General features: G+C 32.9%; 2 protein-coding genes across 2 annotated transcripts; one reads left to right on the top strand and one right to left on the bottom strand.

Annotated features, from left to right (window-relative positions):
• Positions 1-4049: 4049 nt before the first annotated feature.
• LOC100781622 (proteasome activator subunit 4) lies at positions 4050-20943 on the top strand. The gene is made up of 35 exons (XM_006586117.4): positions 4050-4361; positions 5229-5331; positions 5430-5542; positions 5907-6029; positions 6397-6498; positions 6584-6749; positions 7391-7507; positions 7607-7674; positions 7782-7883; positions 7960-8176; positions 8476-8712; positions 8798-8925; positions 9041-9158; positions 9245-9463; positions 9546-9701; positions 9840-9916; positions 10021-10226; positions 10545-10758; positions 10853-10932; positions 11031-11148; positions 11240-11410; positions 13476-13644; positions 13727-13770; positions 13865-13907; positions 13985-14136; positions 14681-14775; positions 14920-15821; positions 16921-17202; positions 17289-17384; positions 18174-18352; positions 18594-18675; positions 19145-19269; positions 19713-19805; positions 20471-20624; positions 20740-20943. The coding sequence occupies exons 1-35, from the start codon at positions 4201-4203 to the stop codon at positions 20779-20781; spliced, it is 5454 nt and encodes a 1817-aa protein (XP_006586180.1). The 5' UTR covers positions 4050-4200; the 3' UTR covers positions 20782-20943.
• Positions 20944-20994: 51 nt separating this feature from the next.
• On the bottom strand, positions 20995-21618 carry LOC121175246 (transcription factor MYB80-like). The gene has a single exon (XM_041017784.1). It carries the CDS (start codon positions 21616-21618, stop codon positions 20995-20997), a length of 624 nt encoding a protein of 207 aa, XP_040873718.1.
• Position 21619: the final 1 nt, after the last annotated feature.

The following is a 21619-nucleotide window of genomic DNA, read 5'->3' on the forward strand; positions in this document are numbered from 1 at the left end:
TTCTTGGAAAATTCAGTTATTGAAGATCATGATTTTTAAGAATGTGTAAAATAGGTTTAATTAGTCTTAATATATTTATTAGGAAATAAAAATTCTCACGTTTGGTTACATTATAATTTTTTAAAGATTTTTTTACAAATATATCTTTTATTAAGAAAATGCATCCCAATGATTGAATCATCTCTTCAACTTTGATGTTTTTTATTATATTTTTTTTAGTGTGTATTCATAGAATCACATTAGAAAAGCTAATGATGAACTGTTATTATCAAAATTGGTATGATAATAGAAAAATAAACACAAGTGATTTATCACGTAATGTTTAATAAAGATAATGTCAAATATCAAAGCTTTAGACAATGAGAAATATATGAAAGTGTAAAAATATAAAAATTAAAATATACCATAAACACAATGCAGCAATAATAGAGATTGAAGTTTTTGGATAAACATCACTTGATGAATTCTAATTTATAATTGCAAAAAAGGATAATGTAGTCATTTTTTGTAATTAAAACTTTTTTCACTTGAAAAACTTGGATTCCACATTTTTCCTTGGGAACATTTTTGCGATAAAGTGGATTAAAATTGATGTCTTGAAATCATAATTTTTGGGATTTTTTTAATTAATTACATATCAAACGTGAGAATCATAGTTTTCCAACATAAGATTCCTAAAAAAAGTAAAAAAAATTCGGCTATCAAATACCTCTTAAGGAAAAAGTTTTTTCATTCCTAGGAATTATAATACTGAAAATCATGTTTCTTGATAACGAATAAAATTTGTTTGATTAGTTATTAAAATCTTAAGATAAATTTCATAAAAATCAAAGAGTTATACAATATTTTTATCATATTAAATAATTTAATAAAAAATAAGATGATATTTTTATTTTAATAAAAAAATTACTCGATAAAGTAAGATTCTCACCTCCTTTCCTAAGAAAGTTTTTGTAAAAAACAGATTAAAAAATATTCTAAAAAACATATTATTCTTTTATTTGATACTAAACATAAGAAATAAGTTCCAAGAAATAAAAAAATAAAAAATCTCCCAGCAAACGTCTCCGAATTGAAAAGTTGAGTTAGTGCATGATAATGAATTGGGAGGAGTATATTCCAATTTTCCGTTTATAAGTCATGGGAATCTTGTTAATAATATATGTGCGTGTTTACTGTTTAGGGGACCAGAAGTAGCCTCTGGTGTATAAAAACAAAGTATATATAACAGATATCTCAGTTGGCAGTCGCAGGTATCAAATGTAAGATCCTGTGCTGTGTTCAAAGGTGAATCAATGAAAAAGTTGAACAAAGAGAGAAGAGAAGAGACCATGGTCCTAATGGATCTCTTTATTATTAAGGTAGGGACGCCACTGCCCCAGCTTTTAATGGACACACCTTCCCTCCATGCCTGCTTCTCTCTTTTATTATCTGTCGCTTGCATAGCTTCCTTTATTCTACATTCAAAAATTACTTGCAATTCTTTTAAGTGTGAAGATCCATTTAGGTTTTATAACATGTTTAGTTATCCTCAAAAAGTACAATTTTGCACATTAAAAATTTACTTCAAAATTGAGTTTCTTAGAAATAACAGTTTGGTTACTTATTTCTCAAATTGAAATTCAATTTCTAAACTTTAATTTAAATATGCACATAGGTTGCATGATTCTCCTTTTAAATATTTGATGTAATTATATATTTAGAACTTAAATTTGAAATAATTGGTTAACGTATAACAAAAACCTATCTTAGTTGTTCCACACACTTTGTAGTATTAAAAAATTTATTTTCTTTTAGTGTTAAGATATCTTAAAGTATATAAATTTATTTATGGGACTGATATTTTCTAACAAAATATTTTCTCACACATATTGGAGATTAAATCTTTGATTATATGTTTTAAGATATAAAATTATTTATCAACCACACAATAATAGTTGTTAAAAAAAATTATGTTGCATGTGACATGCATCACCTTCTCCTCTTTTTTTTTTTTTTTTTGAAAAATATCAATAGATGTTCTTGCCTCTTGGAGTAATAATTAAAAATAAAAAATATTAAATATTTAAAAATATTTTTATTAGATTAAGACTTTAAAACATAATATTTATTTTTAATTACTTATAAATATTTAATAAAATATATCAATTTTTTTTAATCTAACACCTTAAAATCATTTACGAATAAACTTATTTTTAATAATAACAAATAAATTATTAAAAATTTAATATATTGTCATTGCTAGATTGTTTTTATATTGTTACTCGATAGTTGCCTCCTGGTGAAATGCACATGTAAGTTTGGAGAGAATGTTCTTTTTTTTTTTTTATGTATAAGTAATCATATTTGATAATTGATATGAATTTTTTTTTTTAAGTTGCTATTATTTTATTATAATAGTCAAGACATTTTCCATACATAATTTGTGATTAAATAGTAATATATAAAAAAATAATAGTATCGTTATTTATTCTGTAATATTTTATCGAGTTGTTTTGCCTTCAGATTTATTTGAACCGGTCTATTTCATTAGTCTTCTTTGTAAATAAGAAAATAAATAAAAATTCTTAATTTAAAACCCATAAGATAAGAGTAACTTCTTTCTAAAATTACATGCATCTTTCATTCTTTCTTCTTCAAAAAGATAGCATCTATTATGTCAGATTTTAAAGAGATAAAGTTTCGAATGTCCAAATCAGATACACAAGTTTATAATGTCAAATGACAATTAGGTTTCAACCTCAATTTCCTTTTCCGTTACTTTTCATTGTTAAATAGCAATATGATATAAAAAGACTAATTAACTTTAAGTAACACCGAATATCTCCTGATGGTAAAAAAATAAATAAAATCGTGAGATGTGGACATCCAACGGGTTAAAATGAAACAAAAAAAATGCCAAAGTTATATATTTTTTTGTTTGGATTAGTTTATTTTACATTTTAAATACTTTAATAGAAAAATACAAAAAGAGTTTTTTGTAAACAATTATTATAACGCATAGATAGAAAATTAATCATGTTATTATTAGCATAATCAATCAGTTAGCTTTTTTTATTATATAAAATCAAACTTAGATACCCAAAAAATTATAACAAATTAGGCATGTTACTCAACTAAACTAAATCTCTTTTTATATCAATTAATTATTTAATTAACAGGTGATTCAAATGATAAATAAATTTGAATAATTTTTTCAATGATCTCCATAATGTAAGGATTTTGAACCTACACAACATATAATTGGAAAAATAAACTTCATCTCCCACCGATATTCAAATAGCACATGCAATAACACTTCAACATGAAATATCCTAAAAATACTGATTAAGTAATATATAAATAGATTTTTTTATATTAAATTACAGGATTAAAGTATATTAATAGCATTAAATATTTTTTTTTTATAGAAACTCTATTTTTATTTTCACACTTTTTAAAAGAAATTTAATGATTATTTTATAGTGCCATCAAGTTACATATCAACGTTGGTATGATTATAATTATATTTATATTTATCTCTCTCTATATAAATAAGTAAGTTATTCAGAAAAAGTAAGTTTGTGGTATTTTGTCAATTTTTAATTTCTCGTCCAAAAACAGGGCGAATTAGTAAATTTATGTATGACAAATTGGTAAACTAATGTTGGGATTCTTTTCTCATAAATTAATATTTAATGTTTCTATGTTTTATAGTAAATGTTTTTATAATAAATGCCTTTTTTTTAAATATAATGAATGTTGGAAAATTAATTATTAAATGGTGTAATTTACTTTTTTTTTATAATCACTCCCAGTAATGTATTGCGTGGGGGGGTTGAAATCGAAATGAAAATCAAAGTTCTTTTCCACAAATTGAGTGTTGAGTTGTCAATGGAGTTCAATGGGTGTGATAATTTAATTAAAAGAGTAATTAGGAACTAAGTGGCATAAATAAAAGAAAAAAAGAGTTAGTCCTAGCAAAATTGGAATTTACTTGTGTTGGAATCTTACAAGCATTGGCATCTGGATATTATTAGTCCTTGAAAAAGGGGGGTTTAAAGTAAATTCCGCAGCTTGAATCTATTACAATTTACACACTCTCTTAATTCACCTTTCTTGTTAAGAAAGTTGCTCCCAATCTTCAATCCTTGACTCTGCACCTATATAAACACACCACCAAACTCATTTTTCGCATTTCCTCCAAATCAAACAACAAAAATGCATCTCTACAATGCATGGCTTCCGCCGCCGGTGGCGTCTCAGACCTCCGGCGAGCGCGACTCCTTCGCCCGCCTCATCGCCGCCGTCAACTCCTCCTTCCGCTCCGACGATCCCGATTCCGTCTACTCTACTCTCAAATTCATCTCCGTCCTCGACCTGTCAGTTTCACCACTCCTCAATTTCCCAATCTCCGCCTTCTCCTTTTCCCTAATTCCTTCTTCAATTTTATCTTACTTTTTGCTTTCGCTGTATTTCTCTCCCGTACGGCTCAATTCGGAAGATTCTCGAATATCGTTTCGATTGATTTTCCGCTGTTTTTTTTAGCAAGTGCTGTGGTGCGAGGTTTTGGAAAATGATGTTGAATTTGTGATCGAAGGTTGCGAAGTGTTGTTAGAAGTTACTGAAAGGCTTAGGAGTGTGAGATTCATGGTTCTGTGAGCAGTTTAGCTGATTATGTGAATGGAAAAAAATAGTTTAGGAGAGTGATTTAATTGGTTTAACATGTTTTATTCTGCTTAATTGCAAGGAAATGATGATTTTTTTTTTCCTTTCAAAACAAGTTAATAAGATTAAGTGATTTCTTTCACTGTGTGTTCTGAAGATATAGTATGCTTACTTAACTCTTATCAGTATCAGTGATTTCGTATATTGTATATTAACTGGCCGAGGTTGTGTAATACTGTTATTGCTTGCTTCGGTGTATGTTATCCAGTGGAATACTTTTGTTAGAAGCAAGGTTTTAAAATGCAGTTGCGGTTGCAGTTTTGTTGCTTTCCTTTACATTGCGGGAAATAGCGGATAAATGTGGTCGCAGTGATTCCAAAAACCTTGATGTTGTGTCTGAAATTGTGGTCACGGACCTTTTTTTAAAAACCTTGGTTATAAGTAATGGCTCTATTTTTACTTCCAAAACTGCATAATATATAAGTAGTGGACGTGAGTGTTTTTTTTTTTTCACTCATGGCCTGTATCCAGATGGAGTTGGTTGTTGGGTTGAAATCTAACTTTTTACGTGTGTTGTGCAGTTTCATAAAGGCAAAAAGTGATTTAGCTTTGGAGGATGTTCGCAACCTTATCCATAAGGGCCTTGAGATATTTCATGTGTCCCGTAATAAGCTTTATGCTCAGGTGATGCTGCATTTTGTCTTGGATGAGATGCAGAGTTTTCTTGTTCTTTTTATGTCTTGGGTTGCTCTTAAATGATTGTGCCATTTTTTGTTTATTAGGTTAGATGGGGAAATTTCTTAGTCAGACTACTCAACAAATATAGGAAAAAGATTTCACTGACTACTGAATGGAGGCCACTGTATGATACACTGGTTAGCACACATTTTACTAGGTGAGTTTTGTATTAGTACTGTTGCTGCTTCAGCCTTAATTGGTTTAAAGTTATTCTGTTCTGTACTTAATTTGTGATTCTTAGTTAGCTCAATGAAAGGAAAAATAAAATAAAAGAAGGCAAGTCCTGAGGATTTAATCCTTGACATGGCAATAAATCCACAAGTTACCTTTGTTATAAGCTTAAGTTTGACTTTTGAATTCGGTGTTATATTTTTTTCCATTTACTTTTGAAATTTAATAATCTCTGGGCTCTTGCTAAATCAAAATATGGAGTTGAACTTATATTGAATAATTTATTTCTTTTCTGCATATGAGATTTCAAAATTTGAGGTTGGGGATTTTGAATTATATTATTGCTGCAGAAGTACAGGACCAGAAGGTTGGAGAATAAGACAGCGACATTTTGAAACTATAACTTCCCTTGTTCAGTCCTGCCGGAGATTCTTCCCATCAGGTTCTGCCTTTGAGATATGGTCTGAGTTTAAGTGAGTGCTCTGGCGTTGTTTCTGCATAATGTTGAGTTATTATGAGAGTTTGTCTTTTATTTATTTTGTACTTGATATTGATGCTGAGCCGAGTTAAAGTGAATTTTCTGTGAATCAATACTTCCAGTGAGTGGAATAATGCTGGACCTGTATTAGTAGGACTTTTATATTCTTTTTCCTACTTTGAGCTTTTGATTTAATTTGTTTTTTGTTCTTAATTCCTTTTCTTTGGGTTGGATAAATACTTTCGGTGAGTGGAATCATGCTGGACCTGTATTAGGACTTTTATATTATTTTTTCAACTTTGAGCTTTTGATTTAATTAGTTTTCTTCTTAATTCCTTTTCTTTGGGTTGGATAATTTGTAGATTTTTATTGCAAAACCCATGGCATAATTCATCCTTTGAAGGTTCTGGCTTTGCAAGACTGTTTCTCCCCACAAATCTGGATAATCAGGCCTTTTTTACACAGTAAGCATAAAATTTTAAGGATATTTTTTTGGTGTGATATCTGGCATGACTTCCTGCGAATTAAATTTTATAATTGGATTGGCAGGGATTGGATAACAGAGTGTATAGAGTTGTGGGAATCTATACCAAATTGCCAATTCTGGAACAATCAATGGGCAGATGTTATTGCTCGTGTTGTAAAAAATTACCACAATGTTGACTGGGAGTGCTTCTTGCCTTTGCTTTTTGCTAGATACTTGAATATGTTTGAGGTGAGCATGTAAACTCTTCTAGCAATGTTGGTTTTATTCACACTTTGATTGAATGTTTTGGCATTGGACGTAGATTAATTGAAAATGATTAGGAAATAGATATAATCTATCTCTCTGAAGACTCTTATTCTGAAGCTTAAATCTTGTCTTCTTTTTCCTACTTCTTTTTTAAATTAATATTGATAACCTTGTTTGTTATCGCAACTGAGATTTTAGCTAAACATCTAAAAGATGAAAGTGTTGAAACATAATTAATTACATTCAAGCGTTTTAGTGGTTAATACTGAATATTAAAAGAATGAGGTATCTCTTATGGATTAATGCTGGATGTTAGGGTTTTTCTCATTTATTAATTATACATGCACACCTTATTTTTTTCCTTTGCTTTTTGAGTTTGCATAAGTAAATTGGATGTACCTGCTGACAGTGGTAACAGTTAGCTTCATGAAGTGTAACTTTTAGCTCTTGGTGTAAAGTCCTTACTTTGCTAGCAAAACTAGCTAATGTATTTTCAAATACATATATGAAGTAAATAGTGCATTCTTTGGGTACACTAGTTGACCTATTGCTACACCCATGTTTTGTGTAAATTTTATTACCTATTCATAAGAGCTAATTGATCTATATCTTGTAAATCATAGGTACCTGTTGCAAATGGAAGTGGATCATATCCCTTTTCACTGGATGTCCCAAGAAATACTAGGTTCTTGTTCTCCAATAAAACTTCTACTCCTGCAAAGGCTATTGCCAAATCAATAGTAAGCAAATATTCTGTTACTTCTGTGAAATTATAACATTGGAACCATGTTCTGGTTTCTTAATTTTAGTTTAATAATCTTTTTTAATTGCAACTGCAGGTATATTTACTAAAACGTGGTAGTTCATCAGAAAAGCACTTTGAGAAATTGATCAACATTTTGGAACAGTTTGTTTACTCACTTATTGCTCTGATTATTTTGCTTAACTAAGCTTTCTTTGTCTTCACAATTCAGTTATTTCCGTAATTTTTTTAACTGGCATTTATTCTTGTAGATATTATCATCCCTCAAATGGGGGTCGGTGGACCTATGCATTGGAGCGGTTTTTGTTTCATTTGGTGTTTCAATTTCAAAAGCGTCTACAGAATGAACAGTTGTAAGAATTGATTATAATTTGTCATCTATTTTATTTTTTGTCTGTTTTGTGCAACTGAAGAAGTTGTGTATTATAGGGGCATAAATAATAGCAGACCCACCGAACAGCATCTTGGGGAATTAGAGAGGGTTTTCTTTGTTAATTCAGTGCTAAAGTTAATTGACCGTGGTCAATACAGCAAGAATGAACATCTCTCTGAGACAGTTGCTGCAGCAACTTCTATACTGTCCTATGTAGAACCCTCATTGGTTCTGCCATTTGTGGCATCTCGGTTTCGAATGGCCCTTGAGACGGTTAGTACTTCTGCATGAATTTTATGTTAGAATTTCAATAGTTATATGTGGTCAATGGCTTATCCAAAGCATAATATTTTTCTTGATAGAATGTCTCCTGAAGGATATGATATGATGATATATTCTTGTGAATGTGTAAATGATATATTTTATTAGATTAGTTTGTTTTCTTGACCAAATTCATTTTTCCTATCCAAATGATAATGTCTTGTGAAGTATATGATACATTCTTGTCAACATAAATGATTATTTTAGTAGATTACTTTGTTTTTCTGACCAAATTCATTTTGCCTAGCCAGATGACTGCCACTCACCAGTTGAAAATTGCCGTTATGTCAGTGGCATTTGTCGGGCGTTCACTATTTTATACATCTGTATCAGCTTCCTCCATGAAACCAATTGATCTTGGTGGTGGTGATGAAACATTCATTGATCTTGTGGGGGTTTCATTATCCAATGCATTACTTGGCATGGATGCTAATGACCCTCCAAAAACCTTGGCTACCATGCAATTAATTGGTTCCATATTTTCAAATGTGAGCTTTCAACTTTTTGATATGTTGAATAAAAAACTTCTTACTACTATAGATGAATCTTTACCTGTCTACCCTGTAAATGCAGTTGGCTTTATTGGATGATAAAATTGATGACCTATCATTTATGCCGATGATCCGCTTTTCAGAGTGGCTGGATGAGTTCTTATGCCGCCTGTTCTCCCTACTTCTACACTTGGAACCCGGCAGTGTTATGTAAGTAATGGTGCTAAGGTCCTCTCTTGTTCATGTTACTTTATTTGGAAAAATAATTGTTTAACTGGATTTTATATGTTGCTTATAATCGGAAAACTGGTTTCTGGTACATTAGAAATGAAGGTCTGCAATCATCAGCAGCAACAGGAACTTTCCTGGTTGATGATGGTCCATACTACTTCTGTGTGCTTGAAATTCTGTTTGGGAGGCTTTCAAAATCACTGTATAATCAGGTATTACTTATGATTTAAAAATACTTCATAGTTACTACAATTTCTTGGCTAATATATTGTCTTTCTCTTCACTGATATGTCAATAGGCTTTGAAGAAAATTTCCAAGTTTGTGAGGACAAATATTCTTCCCGGTGCTGTTGCAGAGGTTGGACTGCTTTGTTGTGCGTGTGTTCACTCAAACCCGGAAGAAGCAGTTAGTCAACTTGTTGAGCCAATATTACTGTCTGTGATATCTTCTTTGAAAGGAACACCACGCACTGGATTTGGAGGAGGAGGAACTTTTGATGCTTCTGCTTCATCAAAGGTACCTTTTTTTGGTCAGTTGTGGTTATCTTTCACTGCAATGTTGCTTCTGGATTTTCTTGAAAGCTGAGTTATTTTTTCAGGTTAGATCCAGCATTTCACCAGCTCTTGAGGCTTCAATTGACTATCAACTTAAGATATTGTCTGTTGGCATCACATATGGAGGTCCAGCGATCCTCCGCTACAAGGATCAATTCAAAGAAGCTATCTTCTTGGCTTTTGACTCACCATCTTGGAAGGTCTTATTCTTCCCATGCTTGATTTGTTTATTCAAATAAGTTGATTATGTTCTCTTACAGATTAACATGAATTTTGGTGGTTAATAATGGAGTGATCCATTGGTTCTCTAAATTTGATTTTCTTACTTCCAATGTCAGGTTAATGGGGCTGCTGATCATCTTCTTCGGTCCCTTCTTGGAAGTCAGATTCATTATTATCCAATAGATCAGTATAAGTATGTACATAGAAGGGTTTGACTATGTTTATTTAGTTCCCCCCCTCATGCTGTGGTTTTATTTTTTATCTGGACATTCAAACATAAAAGTTTTTGGTTTGTAGGTGTGTTCTTAGTCACCCTGATGCTGTTGCTCTAGAAGAATGGATTAGCACAAAAGGTTTTTCCACTGATGAAAAGTTGATCCCAAAGTGGCATATTCCTTGTGATGAAGAAGTTCATTTTGCAAATGAGCTTTTAGACATTCACTTCAAGTCAGCTTTGGATGATCTTTTGAAAATATGCCAGACTAAAATCCATGCCGACCAAGGTATATAACAAATAAGCTTGTCTTAAGTAGTTTATGCTTTATCCTGTCATTCTTTTAGCAAGATAGATTATTTGAGTTCCTTTTTGACAAAGTTAGAAATCTGGTATTGATTCTGAATTTTTATTTTTTGAAATCATCTACGTCAATACTGATTATTCTGATTTTTTGGAATTGATTTTCCCCCCACTTTTTTCTGTTATATGATTTGTTGATCATGACATGAAAATGTATTTGGATGGTAGTGTTCCATGAAGAAGTTCCTACTTGGCTAATACAAATGTATGCTTTTTGCTATATTGAATGTACTTTGTCATGCAGGAGACGAGAAAGAGCACTTGAAGGTGACTCTTTTGCGTATTGAATCATCGTTGCAAGGACTTTTTTCTTGTTTGCCCGATTTTGTCCCAGACTCTAGGAATGGAATGGTTGAAGATTCAAACCATATGTTTTTAATTGCCGGGGCCACAGGTTGTACTGTTGGTAGTACTGCTCTGAGAGAAAAAGCTACTGAGGTTGTACATGCAGCCTGCAAGTAAGGATCACACTTAATGCTACTCTGTACATTGTTCCTTCAACTTATGTTCTTGTGCCATTCAGAAATCCTGTTAATCTTTTTGGTTTAATAGATATGTCCTGGAGAAAAAATCAGATGACAGCATCCTGTTGATACTGATTATTCGCATCATTGATGCTTTAGGAAACTATGGTATTGACTTCTACATCTGATTAAGTTTTCACTTATTTCTCTGTTTTCTGTTTGTATATGCACTGCCTAATTTATTCTATTTCCTTTTTTCTACACAGGAAGTTTGGAGTATGATGAGTGGTCTAGTCACAGGCAGGCTTGGAAATTAGAATCTGCTGCCATAATAGAACCCCCCATTAATTTCATTGTGTCATCTCATTCTAAAGCAAAGAAAAGGTATTAATACTTTGAGAACTCATCTTTCTTGATTACAGGAAGAGTGTTCCAAGACCTTTTAATAAATCTCTGATGTTTGTGGTATATCCAGACCTAGGTGGGCTCTTATTGACAAGGCATTTATGCACAATACATGGAGGTCTTCACAAGCATCCTATCATCTTTACCGTACAAGTGGGAATTTCTGCCCATCTGATCATGTGACTATGTTGATGGATGATTTGTTGAGTCTCTCGTTGCATAGCTATGAAACTGTCCGCCTGTAAGTGAGAAACCCTTGGCTAACGAAAACATAAATGTTTTATATTATGATTTTTTTTTTTGCGTAAGCATGTGGTTTGATATATAGCATATTTATTTATTTTCCATATTTAATCTCATCTAGTTAGTTTTGCCATATTCGTTGAACAAACAGAATCTAGAGTTCTTTTTGAAGGAGCAAAAAGTAGCAGAATAAAATCAGTTCAGATACAGGCTTTTATGTAGCATTTAGATAGTTACATCATTAATGGTCTAACATTGCAAAGACTTTGGAATTGTGTACAATAAATGAACAATAGTTTATAGCAAGCAGAAAGGAAAAGATAAAGGGACTTAAAAGTATCGTCTGTCACTGCTGCAGTTTTAATCTCCAAGCTATGGTATGGATCCTTATGTCAAATTTTACTTCATAGTAGACAATAGGGCCCTATAGCAGTGTAGCGGAGCTTCCCTAGACAAATTCAGTAGTGGCTGCAACCCTAGCAAAATTAACAGCTTTTCCTATGCTACAGTGACGTTACTGTGATGGGCTTTAGAAACCCATTTTTACCCCTGAAATGCTGCCTTTTTTTTTTGTTGGAGTTAAAATTGCAACCCCCCCACCCCCAATTTTTCTGACGTGGTTTTTGATTCAAAAATATCATGTTTATGAAACCCTTCTTCCTCAATCATTCCTGGAAAAAAGCTACCTCTGTTTTGAACGCTGTTGTCTGACCCAGTGACCTGCTGCTTGCTGGCACGCCAGCCCTGACATTTCCAACCAATGACCAACTACACATGGGAATCTGTTCTTCCTTTGGTTTCTGTTCATGCATCACAATTCACTTAGCTTAGTCGCTGTTTACACTTCACTGCTCGCAGATGTATTCTTTTTTGGTGTGTTTGTGTTTTGTTCTTTCTTCTTCCTACACACATTACAGGTCTATTTTTCCTGTGTTCTGTTCTATCTCCTGTTGTACTTCATACAGTTCACAATTCACATTTTCCTAAGTTTTATCTTACGTGCTGTTTAATTTCACCTTCACCTTTCATTTTTTTGACTTCATTCCTATGTTCTTATTAGTTATTGTTCCTAGGTTATATTTGTAAACTGTGGATTATTATTTATCATGAATTTATTTAATTTTGGATATATAGTTTTTAATTTTTGAGTATTTATATGTGTGGTATAAATTATTCTGTTTATATTATAATATTTAAAATAGCAGCCAACCTGCTTTCCTTTATCCTGCTATGACATTGTCTTTGCTGGCTGGTATGTGCCACTATTTGGAATTGGTAACTAGGTTTTATTCCTCCTCACGTTATAATCAAAGAAAAGATTCTTCATGTTTGAGTAAGACTCCTTGCACTGCCTGTTAGGTCAGCTGCTGATTTATTCATCCTGGCAAATGAAACTAGTTTATAAAGCTGAAAAACACCAATGAGAATCATCTGTTAGTGATTGCTTAGGTGGATATCTTTTCATATTCTCTTGAACTTGTTTGTTTCTTCTCTAATGAAATTAATTCTCTCACAAAAGTAAAGTAAAGAAAAAAATGTGCAATGGTATCCATGTATAATTCAAACTGTGTTTTGGTGCTTTTTTGGGGTATCACGTGTAAATGTGTAATAGAAGTTCAGTATGCTTCTATTTCATTAAATTGCTATGTAAATGTTTATATTGATTCTCTTTATTTTTAGAACATGAGAGAATATTTTATCAGATCTTATAGACTATTCTCTAAGATTAATTTCCCTATTTTCTCATTATTTCTTAAGATTAGTTTTCATAGTTCCTTATCTTGTCATGGTTTGTTTCCCTTTCCCCAGTTAGCTAGGATTATGATTAGTATAAATAGGGGTTAGAGTGCTCTTGTTTTTATGTAACCTTAAACATATTAATACATTCTAATACATCTGTTATATCAATTCAGTGTTTCAATCTCTTCTATCTCTATTTCTCCCTCTTCCCTAAAAACTCTACAATTTCAACAGTATCTCATTCCATAATCTAACATGCTTGCTTTAGTTAAGACTGCTACAGTACTTTTGTATGCCTGATTGAAATTTCTCGTATGATCCAGGCTTGCTGGGAAATCTCTAGTGAAGCTGATCAAGAGATGGCCATCTATGATTTCAAAATGTGTTATCACTCTTACCCATAACTTGCAGGATACCAATGCCAAGGAATATGCAGTGTTGGGGTCCTGTTCAGTCCTTGCCTCACAAACAGTACTCAAGCATTTGACAACGGTGATTGTCAAGGATGATGTTCTTAAAATTGTCTTTTTGGATGGTTAATACTTTCATGTCTCATTATTTTCTTTGATTTCAGGATCCAAAGTCATTCTCTTCATTTATCTTGGCAATTCTTTCAAGGTAATCTCTTTTTTCTGTTTGTTTTACATGAAAATTTTTGTACTGTGTAACATTAGAGATTAGAGAATAATACTTTCCTGGTTTCTTCTTGAAGTTCGCATCATGAATCCTTGAAAGCTCAGAAAGCAATTAATGAGGTAAACTTATCCTGCATCTGATTATTACAGTTTCATTATGTGCTTTATATTGTTTAACTTTTCCTTGCTTTCAACAGCTTTTTGTGAAGTACAACATTCAATTTTCTGGAGTATCTAGAAGCTTTTTCAGGATCTCAGACAAAGAAAATCATACTGGTGGGCTGGGGTTTTCAGATTTGGTTTCTCAGATTGGCTCCATGAGTTTTGATTCTACTGGCTTGCATTGGAGGTAAATGTTAATTCGTTTAGTTTGAAAATCATTTGACACTAATGATAGAATAGTTGCTCTTGCATATTTAGATTCTGTCTCTGCTATTTCTTATTTATTTGTTTTAGTTTATTGGAAAAAATCCAAGTCCCACATTGGCTAGAGAGATAAGGCCAAGATAGAGTATATAATTGAGGTGCAACCCTCATCTCATGAGCTAGCTTTTGGTGTTGAGTTAGGACCAAACTCACATTCTAAGATGATATCAGAGCTTATCCTAGATCCATTAAACGAGACACCCGCCATGTGATCCACACACCAAACTCAATTGTGTTGGGTGTGTTGGAAAAAACTCAAGTCCCACATCGGCTAGAGATAAGGCCACAATAGAATATATAAGTGGGAGGAAATCTTCACTCTATGAGCTAGCTTTTGGGATTGAGTTAGGCACAAATCCCACATTCTAAGACATGCTGCCTCTCAATTTGTTAACTAGTTTAAACATCATGTTTGTAGATTCTTTTGCATATTTAAAACATTGATTTTAATAGTTTCAGTTCTTCAGGTATAACTTGATGGCTAATAGAGTGCTGCTCCTGCTGGCTTTGGCATCTAGGAACCATCCAAATTCATCTTCTAAAATTCTGAGTGAAACTGCTGGTTTGTTTCTTGCCTTTTGCACTGTAAGTGTATATGAGTAACTAACTCAGTTACTCATATACACTTACATGCACATTCCAAGTCTGTATTACTGCACTTATTTTGTGCAATGTGTTTATGTTTTTCATGCTGTTTCTCATTTAGGACACTTCCTGAAGAATTTGAAAAGTCAGCTTCCTCAGACAAGGATACTTGCAATTTCAGCTTTGAATACACTATTAAAGGAATCTCCATATAAACTGTCTCATGGTGAGAAATCTGCCGTACTTGAGGATTTGCAAGACCATGTCAAATCATCACTTGAAGGAACTTTAACGCAAACTTTTCAGGAAGAGGGTTTCTTCAATGAGACACTGACTAGTCTTTCTCATGTTCATATAATAACTGATACTGAAACTGCTTCAAGAGGAGGTCAGGGAGATTCAAGTTTCCAAAGCTTAGCAGACAAATCCATAACTCGTTTTTACTTTGAATTTTCGGCTTCATGGCCACGTACGCCAAGTTGGATCTCCTTTTTAGGAAGTGATGATACCTTTTATTCAAGTTTTGCTCGTATTTTTAAACGGCTAGTACAAGAATGTGGCATGCCTGTCGTATTGGCTCTTAAAGGTGCAGTAGATGAGTTTATAATTGCTAAGGAGAGGTCTAAACAATGTGTAGCTGCTGAAGCGTTGGCGGGTGTGCTACATTCTGATATTGATGGTCTATCAGGAACATGGGAAAGTTGGCTGATGCCTCAGTTGAAGAACATCATTTTAGCCCAATCTGTTGAATCAGTTTCAGAGTGGGCATCTTGCATACGATATGCAGTTACTGGTAAAGGAAAGTATGGAACAAGAGTTCCTCTTTTAAGACAGAAAATTCTGGATTCTTTGATGACACCTTTACCTCCAACAGTAGCTACTACAGTAACAGCCAAACGATATACTTTTCTGGCTGCTGCACTTATAGAAATATCCCCACAGAAAATGCCAGTAGCTGAAATCCAGCTCCACAATACACTTCTGAAGGAAGTTCTTGGTAATATGTGCCACTCATCAGCCCAAGTAAGTATTCCCTCTGATCTCATATATTTAATCAGTCATGTATTTGAATTTTCCCTTCCTATGCTCCTTATTGATTATCTTCCCTCCTACCCGTTGCTAGCCAATTTGAGTCAGGAAATAACACCACAAAACCCTGGACTGATTATAGTTCAAATTCTAATGATATTAAATTGTTTTATCTAAAATATACATCGTCACTTTCAACATTTATCAATTTTGTAAATTAAATATCTTTTACATTGTTGTCATACATTATCAATGTCAAATACAACTAGCCTCAACACTCACTAAATTCACACTAAAATGAGTTGAAGCTCTCATTAGTTGAGTACAACCACTTAATATTGTTGAACTGAACCAACATTATTACTATGCAATTGTATCAAATTGATTTTATTTACTTTTGTAGATTCATTTATATCAATTTATATTCTTTAATGAAGTACATGATCTTTCTTGGTTATCCTTGCAATTTTTGTCTTCGTGTCACCTTGGAGTTCTGCTGTTTGAATGTATGGTGTTAACTTTTAACAACTATTTCTTTGTTTCCTTTGACATTTATTTTGTTTTCTCACTTTTTGTTATGTCATTAGCTAATGATTACATTCTTAAGGTGGACCTTACTATCATTTATGTGAGGAAAAGGGATGAAGGGATAACTGATATTTTGCAGGCATACCAAGTATCCTTAATTTCTTGTATATAAAACTGTGTTTGGTTTATCTCATTATAGAATTAAATATATATAGGGTTGGTGTGAATTAGAAATAATACATACATTTTTGTGAGTTTACAATAGTCCTTGCCTTGGATTTCTTTGTAAGGTCTTCTAGACAAAGGAAAAAATCACGAGAAAAAAAGTGAAATGTTTGCTAGAAATTTTATCAAAATAATCAGTCTATACATTAACTTATGTGTGGTCTGGTTGTATATGACCATATAAGATCTCCATTTCCTTCTTAACACATCCATGTTTTAAATTGGAATAGATGTGTAAATAAATGGTATGCGCTGGGTTAAGTAATATGAATATACAATTGCTTACAAGTTTTATTATTTGTTTGTGGTTCTGACCTATTTCAATTTGTCTATGCAACAGGTGAGGGAGGCTCTAGGGGTTACCCTTTCTATATTGTGCTCTAACATTAGGCTCTATCATTCAAGCCGTCATGATAATGCACAGGATGAGAGAAATGACAATGTTGATAGTTTGATGAAAGATGAAAGCTGGGTTCAGTTTCTTACAGAGCGAGCAGCTGAAGCAGTTGTCAACATTCAGATTGCTACCCAATCAGATAAAGTAGTGAATCCTGTAGATTCAAGTTCTCAAAATGGGCATCTAGATGGTGATTCACAAGATGACATTAAATGGATGGAAACGGTACCAATGGAAGCATAGAGCTTAATAGATTTTGCTTTTACTTATCAAATTATTTGCTAATTGTTTACTATTTCAAACACATGTAGCTACTCTACTTCATCATCTCATCATTGAAGTCTGGGAGATCCTCATATCTGCTCGACGTGCTTGTGGGACTTCTATATCCTGTGATTTGCTTGCAGGTTCGAGCTATATATTTGACTCTAATAATTTGAACTTTTTACTTATTGTTTGACTGCATTGTAACTGTTTTCTGATTTCTTTACTTATCATGCGATTTTCATTGATTTATGTTTTCATTTTGACAATTTGTTTGGTTTATTGTGTACGCTTTTAATTGTCTTAAGCCTTTAGCACTCAATTCTCTTAGAAACTCCAAATTTTGAGTCTTATCATCTTCCAGGAATTAATTATAGGATGATATATGTTGACTTGGTTTTCTATCAGCTTTAACATTCTTCCAAGATTCTGGTTCCACCAAAGTGGTAAAACAGTAATAAGGTTGTCCAAAAAGCTTATAATCAAATCTCGAAAATAAGCTCTTGAAATCTTTGAATCTCTTAATATTTTGAGGCTATTAGAAGAATAAACGTGAATGGGCCCTTTTGTCAGTGTGCTTGTATAAAATATTAATATTAATAGGTGGTTTTCTTGCTACAGGCAAGTTTTTATACTTGTGATAAATCCATTTAAGGACACTTTAATTGAGATGTAACTTTTGTGGTTACACCAGCTCAGTGATCAATTAAACAGAAAGAGAAGTGTCAATTTATGATTACATATAATTGCAAGACTTAATGAAGCCTACAATACTTTGACATTCTTATACCTTTTGGAACAACTGTATTAAAAATAAATTGTAAAAATGTTATTTTCTTTTTTTGTTCTATTTGATTCTATGATCATTCAAATAGGGAAGGTATCAGTTTATCACATTTCTGAATTATTTTATATGCTTTTGATTTTTGAAGGAAACATCAAATAAGGATTTGTCAACATTAGCCAAGGTAGCATTTGAATTGCTTAAATGGATGATTGTTTGGGAACCTCACCTTCAGAAGGCTGTATCTGTGATTCTTACTGCTGCCAATGATTCCAACTGGCGAACTAGATCTGCTACATTGACATATCTGCGCACATTCATGTACAGGTATGATGATCTTGTGATTGGTTTGCTTTGGCGTACCATACTCTAAATGGTTGCATGCTTATTCATTATAGGCATCTAGCTTCATGTGGAAATATTTTCTTAATGAAGTAATTGTATTAAGCAACTTGTTCTTAACAGAGTTTTTTTCATTGATAATTATTTTTTCATTTATTTGAAGTGATTTCATATTTTTGTCTGTTCTGAAGTAGATGCAAATAAAGTTTTGTTCCTTCTTTAACAGGCACACTTATATTCTCTCAAGTTCAAAGAAGCAAGAAATTTGGAGAACTGTTGAGAAGTTACTAGTAGACAATCAAATTGAGGCAAAGCTCTTTCTTAAAAGCTATTTGAATAGAAATGCAAAATAATTTTTTTCTCCGTTTTATATTTAGAAATTTGGGTACTTTATAGAACATGCCATCCTTGTAGAAAAGGTTTGACCTTAGTATGGACTCTACTTTTTAAGTAGCAAGTCATCTCTTTAGTCTTTCCCCTTTAAAAACTGGGTTGTGGACGAGACCAAGATCATATACCACAGGAGCTTGTGTGACTTGCCTGTAGAGGAAAGCATGTTATACTTTAAAAATGTTTGTAGTTACCAATAGCTGTTTTCCTTGTGTGGCCAAAATCTGTATCAACATATATTTTAGGGAAATCATGTACTGACATGTGTCATGTTGCTTTTCTTATGCTCATCCATTATTAATGGTTGTCATTTACATTTAGTCTTATGTGATTATGAGTAATTCATTTTAAATCATCTCATTATGGAAGACTTAATCTTTTCTCTAGGTAAGAGAACATGCTGCAGCAGTTTTAGCAGGCCTAATGAAGGGCGGAGATGAAGATCTTGCTAGAGATTTCCATGATAGAGCTTATAAGGAGGCAAATATTGTACAGAAGAGAAGAAAGTCGAGGTTATTCTTTGCCTCTTCTTTCTTTGAAATTTAGTTTTTTTTTTTTTACAGAAATGGGCCTCGAAGCAAGCCTAAATTTTGGTTCATTTCTTTTAATTTAACATCATCTTTATCCATTGTGCATTTTCTTGTGGATTATATCTCTAGTTTTAATTTTGGACCTTCATGAAAATACTATTAATGCAAAATATACTAGCATGATTGTTTTAGCTGTAGGATATTTGCTATTCATGAAAAAATAAGTCATGGTGTGCATGCAGTTTGTCTTAAAAAATATTTTATGTAACATGTAGGCATGAGGATCGTAGTTAGTTACAAGATGGATTTACAAACATTTTTTTTATCTGTCAATTAAATAGCTGATATGGTCATCTAGTAATTTCTCATTTTTTATTATCTCTAACATTCCAAGTTTGATAAAGTGTGGAAATTTTCTAATACAGAAATGCAAGTTCTGGATTATCAATAGCATCTGTTCATGGTGCTGTACTAGCTTTGGTAGCTTCTGTATTATCAGCCCCATATGACATGCCCAGGTTTGTCTAGTAATAAAATCCATGCCTTATGATTTGTATTGGTAATTTGGAATGCATGTAATGACTCAGTGAAATTCACTTATGAGATATTGAAAAAAGTTAACATTAGGTCAATCCTACTGGGATAAGGCTTTTGAGGTTGTTGTATGTCAATACATTTTTTAGTTGATTTTATTTTAAAAAAAAAAAGACTTTTTTGTGGAATATTGTGAAATACCTTCTTCATGATATTGGTACTGTAGTCTTCAATTTTTGCATCACATTGAATGGAAATGTGAGTTCATTTGTGATTATTTACAAGGAGCAAATATCAAGCGTAAAAAATGCAATGCCCCTATCTCGTTAGAAGTACAAGTGATTTAAGTGATAGTGTTACAACCATAGTCTAATACCCAAACATACCTTTTCCAATTGATGGTAGAACTGTATTTATCTGAAGTTCAGCAGAGAGAAGTCCAAAATATTTTTGTGAACTCAGGCAAAAGTTTACTCTTATCTCTTGAACTATAAGCATCTGTGTGTTAAGCTCTATAGGTTTACAAGGATCACAGGCGGGATTTTATTTTTGTTTTGTAGAAACTGGAAGGGATTGATAATGCATCTATTGATTCTTTTCCACTGTATTTTCTTGTCATTATCTGACAGCATTAACTACTTTCTTTCAGTTGGTTGCCTGATCATGTTACACTACTTGCTCGCTTCAGTGGGGAGCCATCACCCGTGAAATCTACAGTTACTAAAGCAGTTGCAGAGTTCCGGCGGACCCATGCTGATACATGGAATGTTCAGAAAGAATTATTTACTGAAGAGCAACTTGAGGTAGTTATCTAGAAAATCCAAATATATTATGTTATGTGGTTTAAATTTGATTGTTACACTTTTGTTTTTGTTTCTTCATATTCTTTTTTGCTAATTTTTCCCTCCATATTCACAGATTCTGGCGGATACATCCTCCTCGTCATCATATTTTGCTTGATAAAAAAAATTCCAAAGATATTGTTGGGGGAGGGTACTGAAATAATTGGTTAGGGAAAGTATGCTTTTCATTTTTGGTGTATTGACTGTATTCATAGTTGTAAAAATAGCTTTTATTTACATTTTGTATCATTGATCATCTAAGAAATTTATTTCTCAATAATCTAGTCTCAGAAGTTGAGCTTCTTGCTTTCCTCCGTTCTGTAATTTTTTCTTATACCATGGGGTTAATTAAATCATCTGCTGGTAGATCCCACACCACACAATCGGAGCTGAATATATTGGATAGATTTCTAATTTCCTTCGTAGCCTCAGAATCATCACCAATTTCGGCTTCAAGTTTTTCATGTAATTGGATTTGCTGATCCATGGCTGTGCATGTGCTTCCAGTACATACACTTTGGCTCCATTGAGATGCATGCCCTTTGCTGAAAGATACCGGAGACAATTGAAACCCAGACATTGTAGGGAAAACACCGTATGGCATTGCAAAATTTGCAGATGTAGTTGCATTGGAGTCCCAAGGTTTGTTTGCGGGCATTATTTCAGGATCATGTTGTATGGCCTTTGATAGGTCAAACTTAATCTTCTCAACTGTTGCGTCCTTTTCATCTGGCTTACAATTAACGTAATCTGTGAAGTTATTCCCCAGTGCTGCAGTGGAATGCTGTCCCTGGTGGAAGTTAATTGGCTTCTTGGTAAGAAGATGGAGCACCTCATCTTTGAAACAGCCAAGGGCTGCTTCAGCTAGGTGAGCTGCTTGTGGGGGTGCCAATGTTGTAGCAATTTCAGCCATTAGATGGGAAAATGGCTTGTGGGTGACAGGGTCTATACCCATG

The sequence above is a fragment of the Glycine max genome, chromosome 8 (assembly GCF_000004515.6).
Source record: "Glycine max cultivar Williams 82 chromosome 8, Glycine_max_v4.0, whole genome shotgun sequence".
Classification (NCBI taxonomy): domain Eukaryota; kingdom Viridiplantae; phylum Streptophyta; class Magnoliopsida; order Fabales; family Fabaceae; genus Glycine; species Glycine max.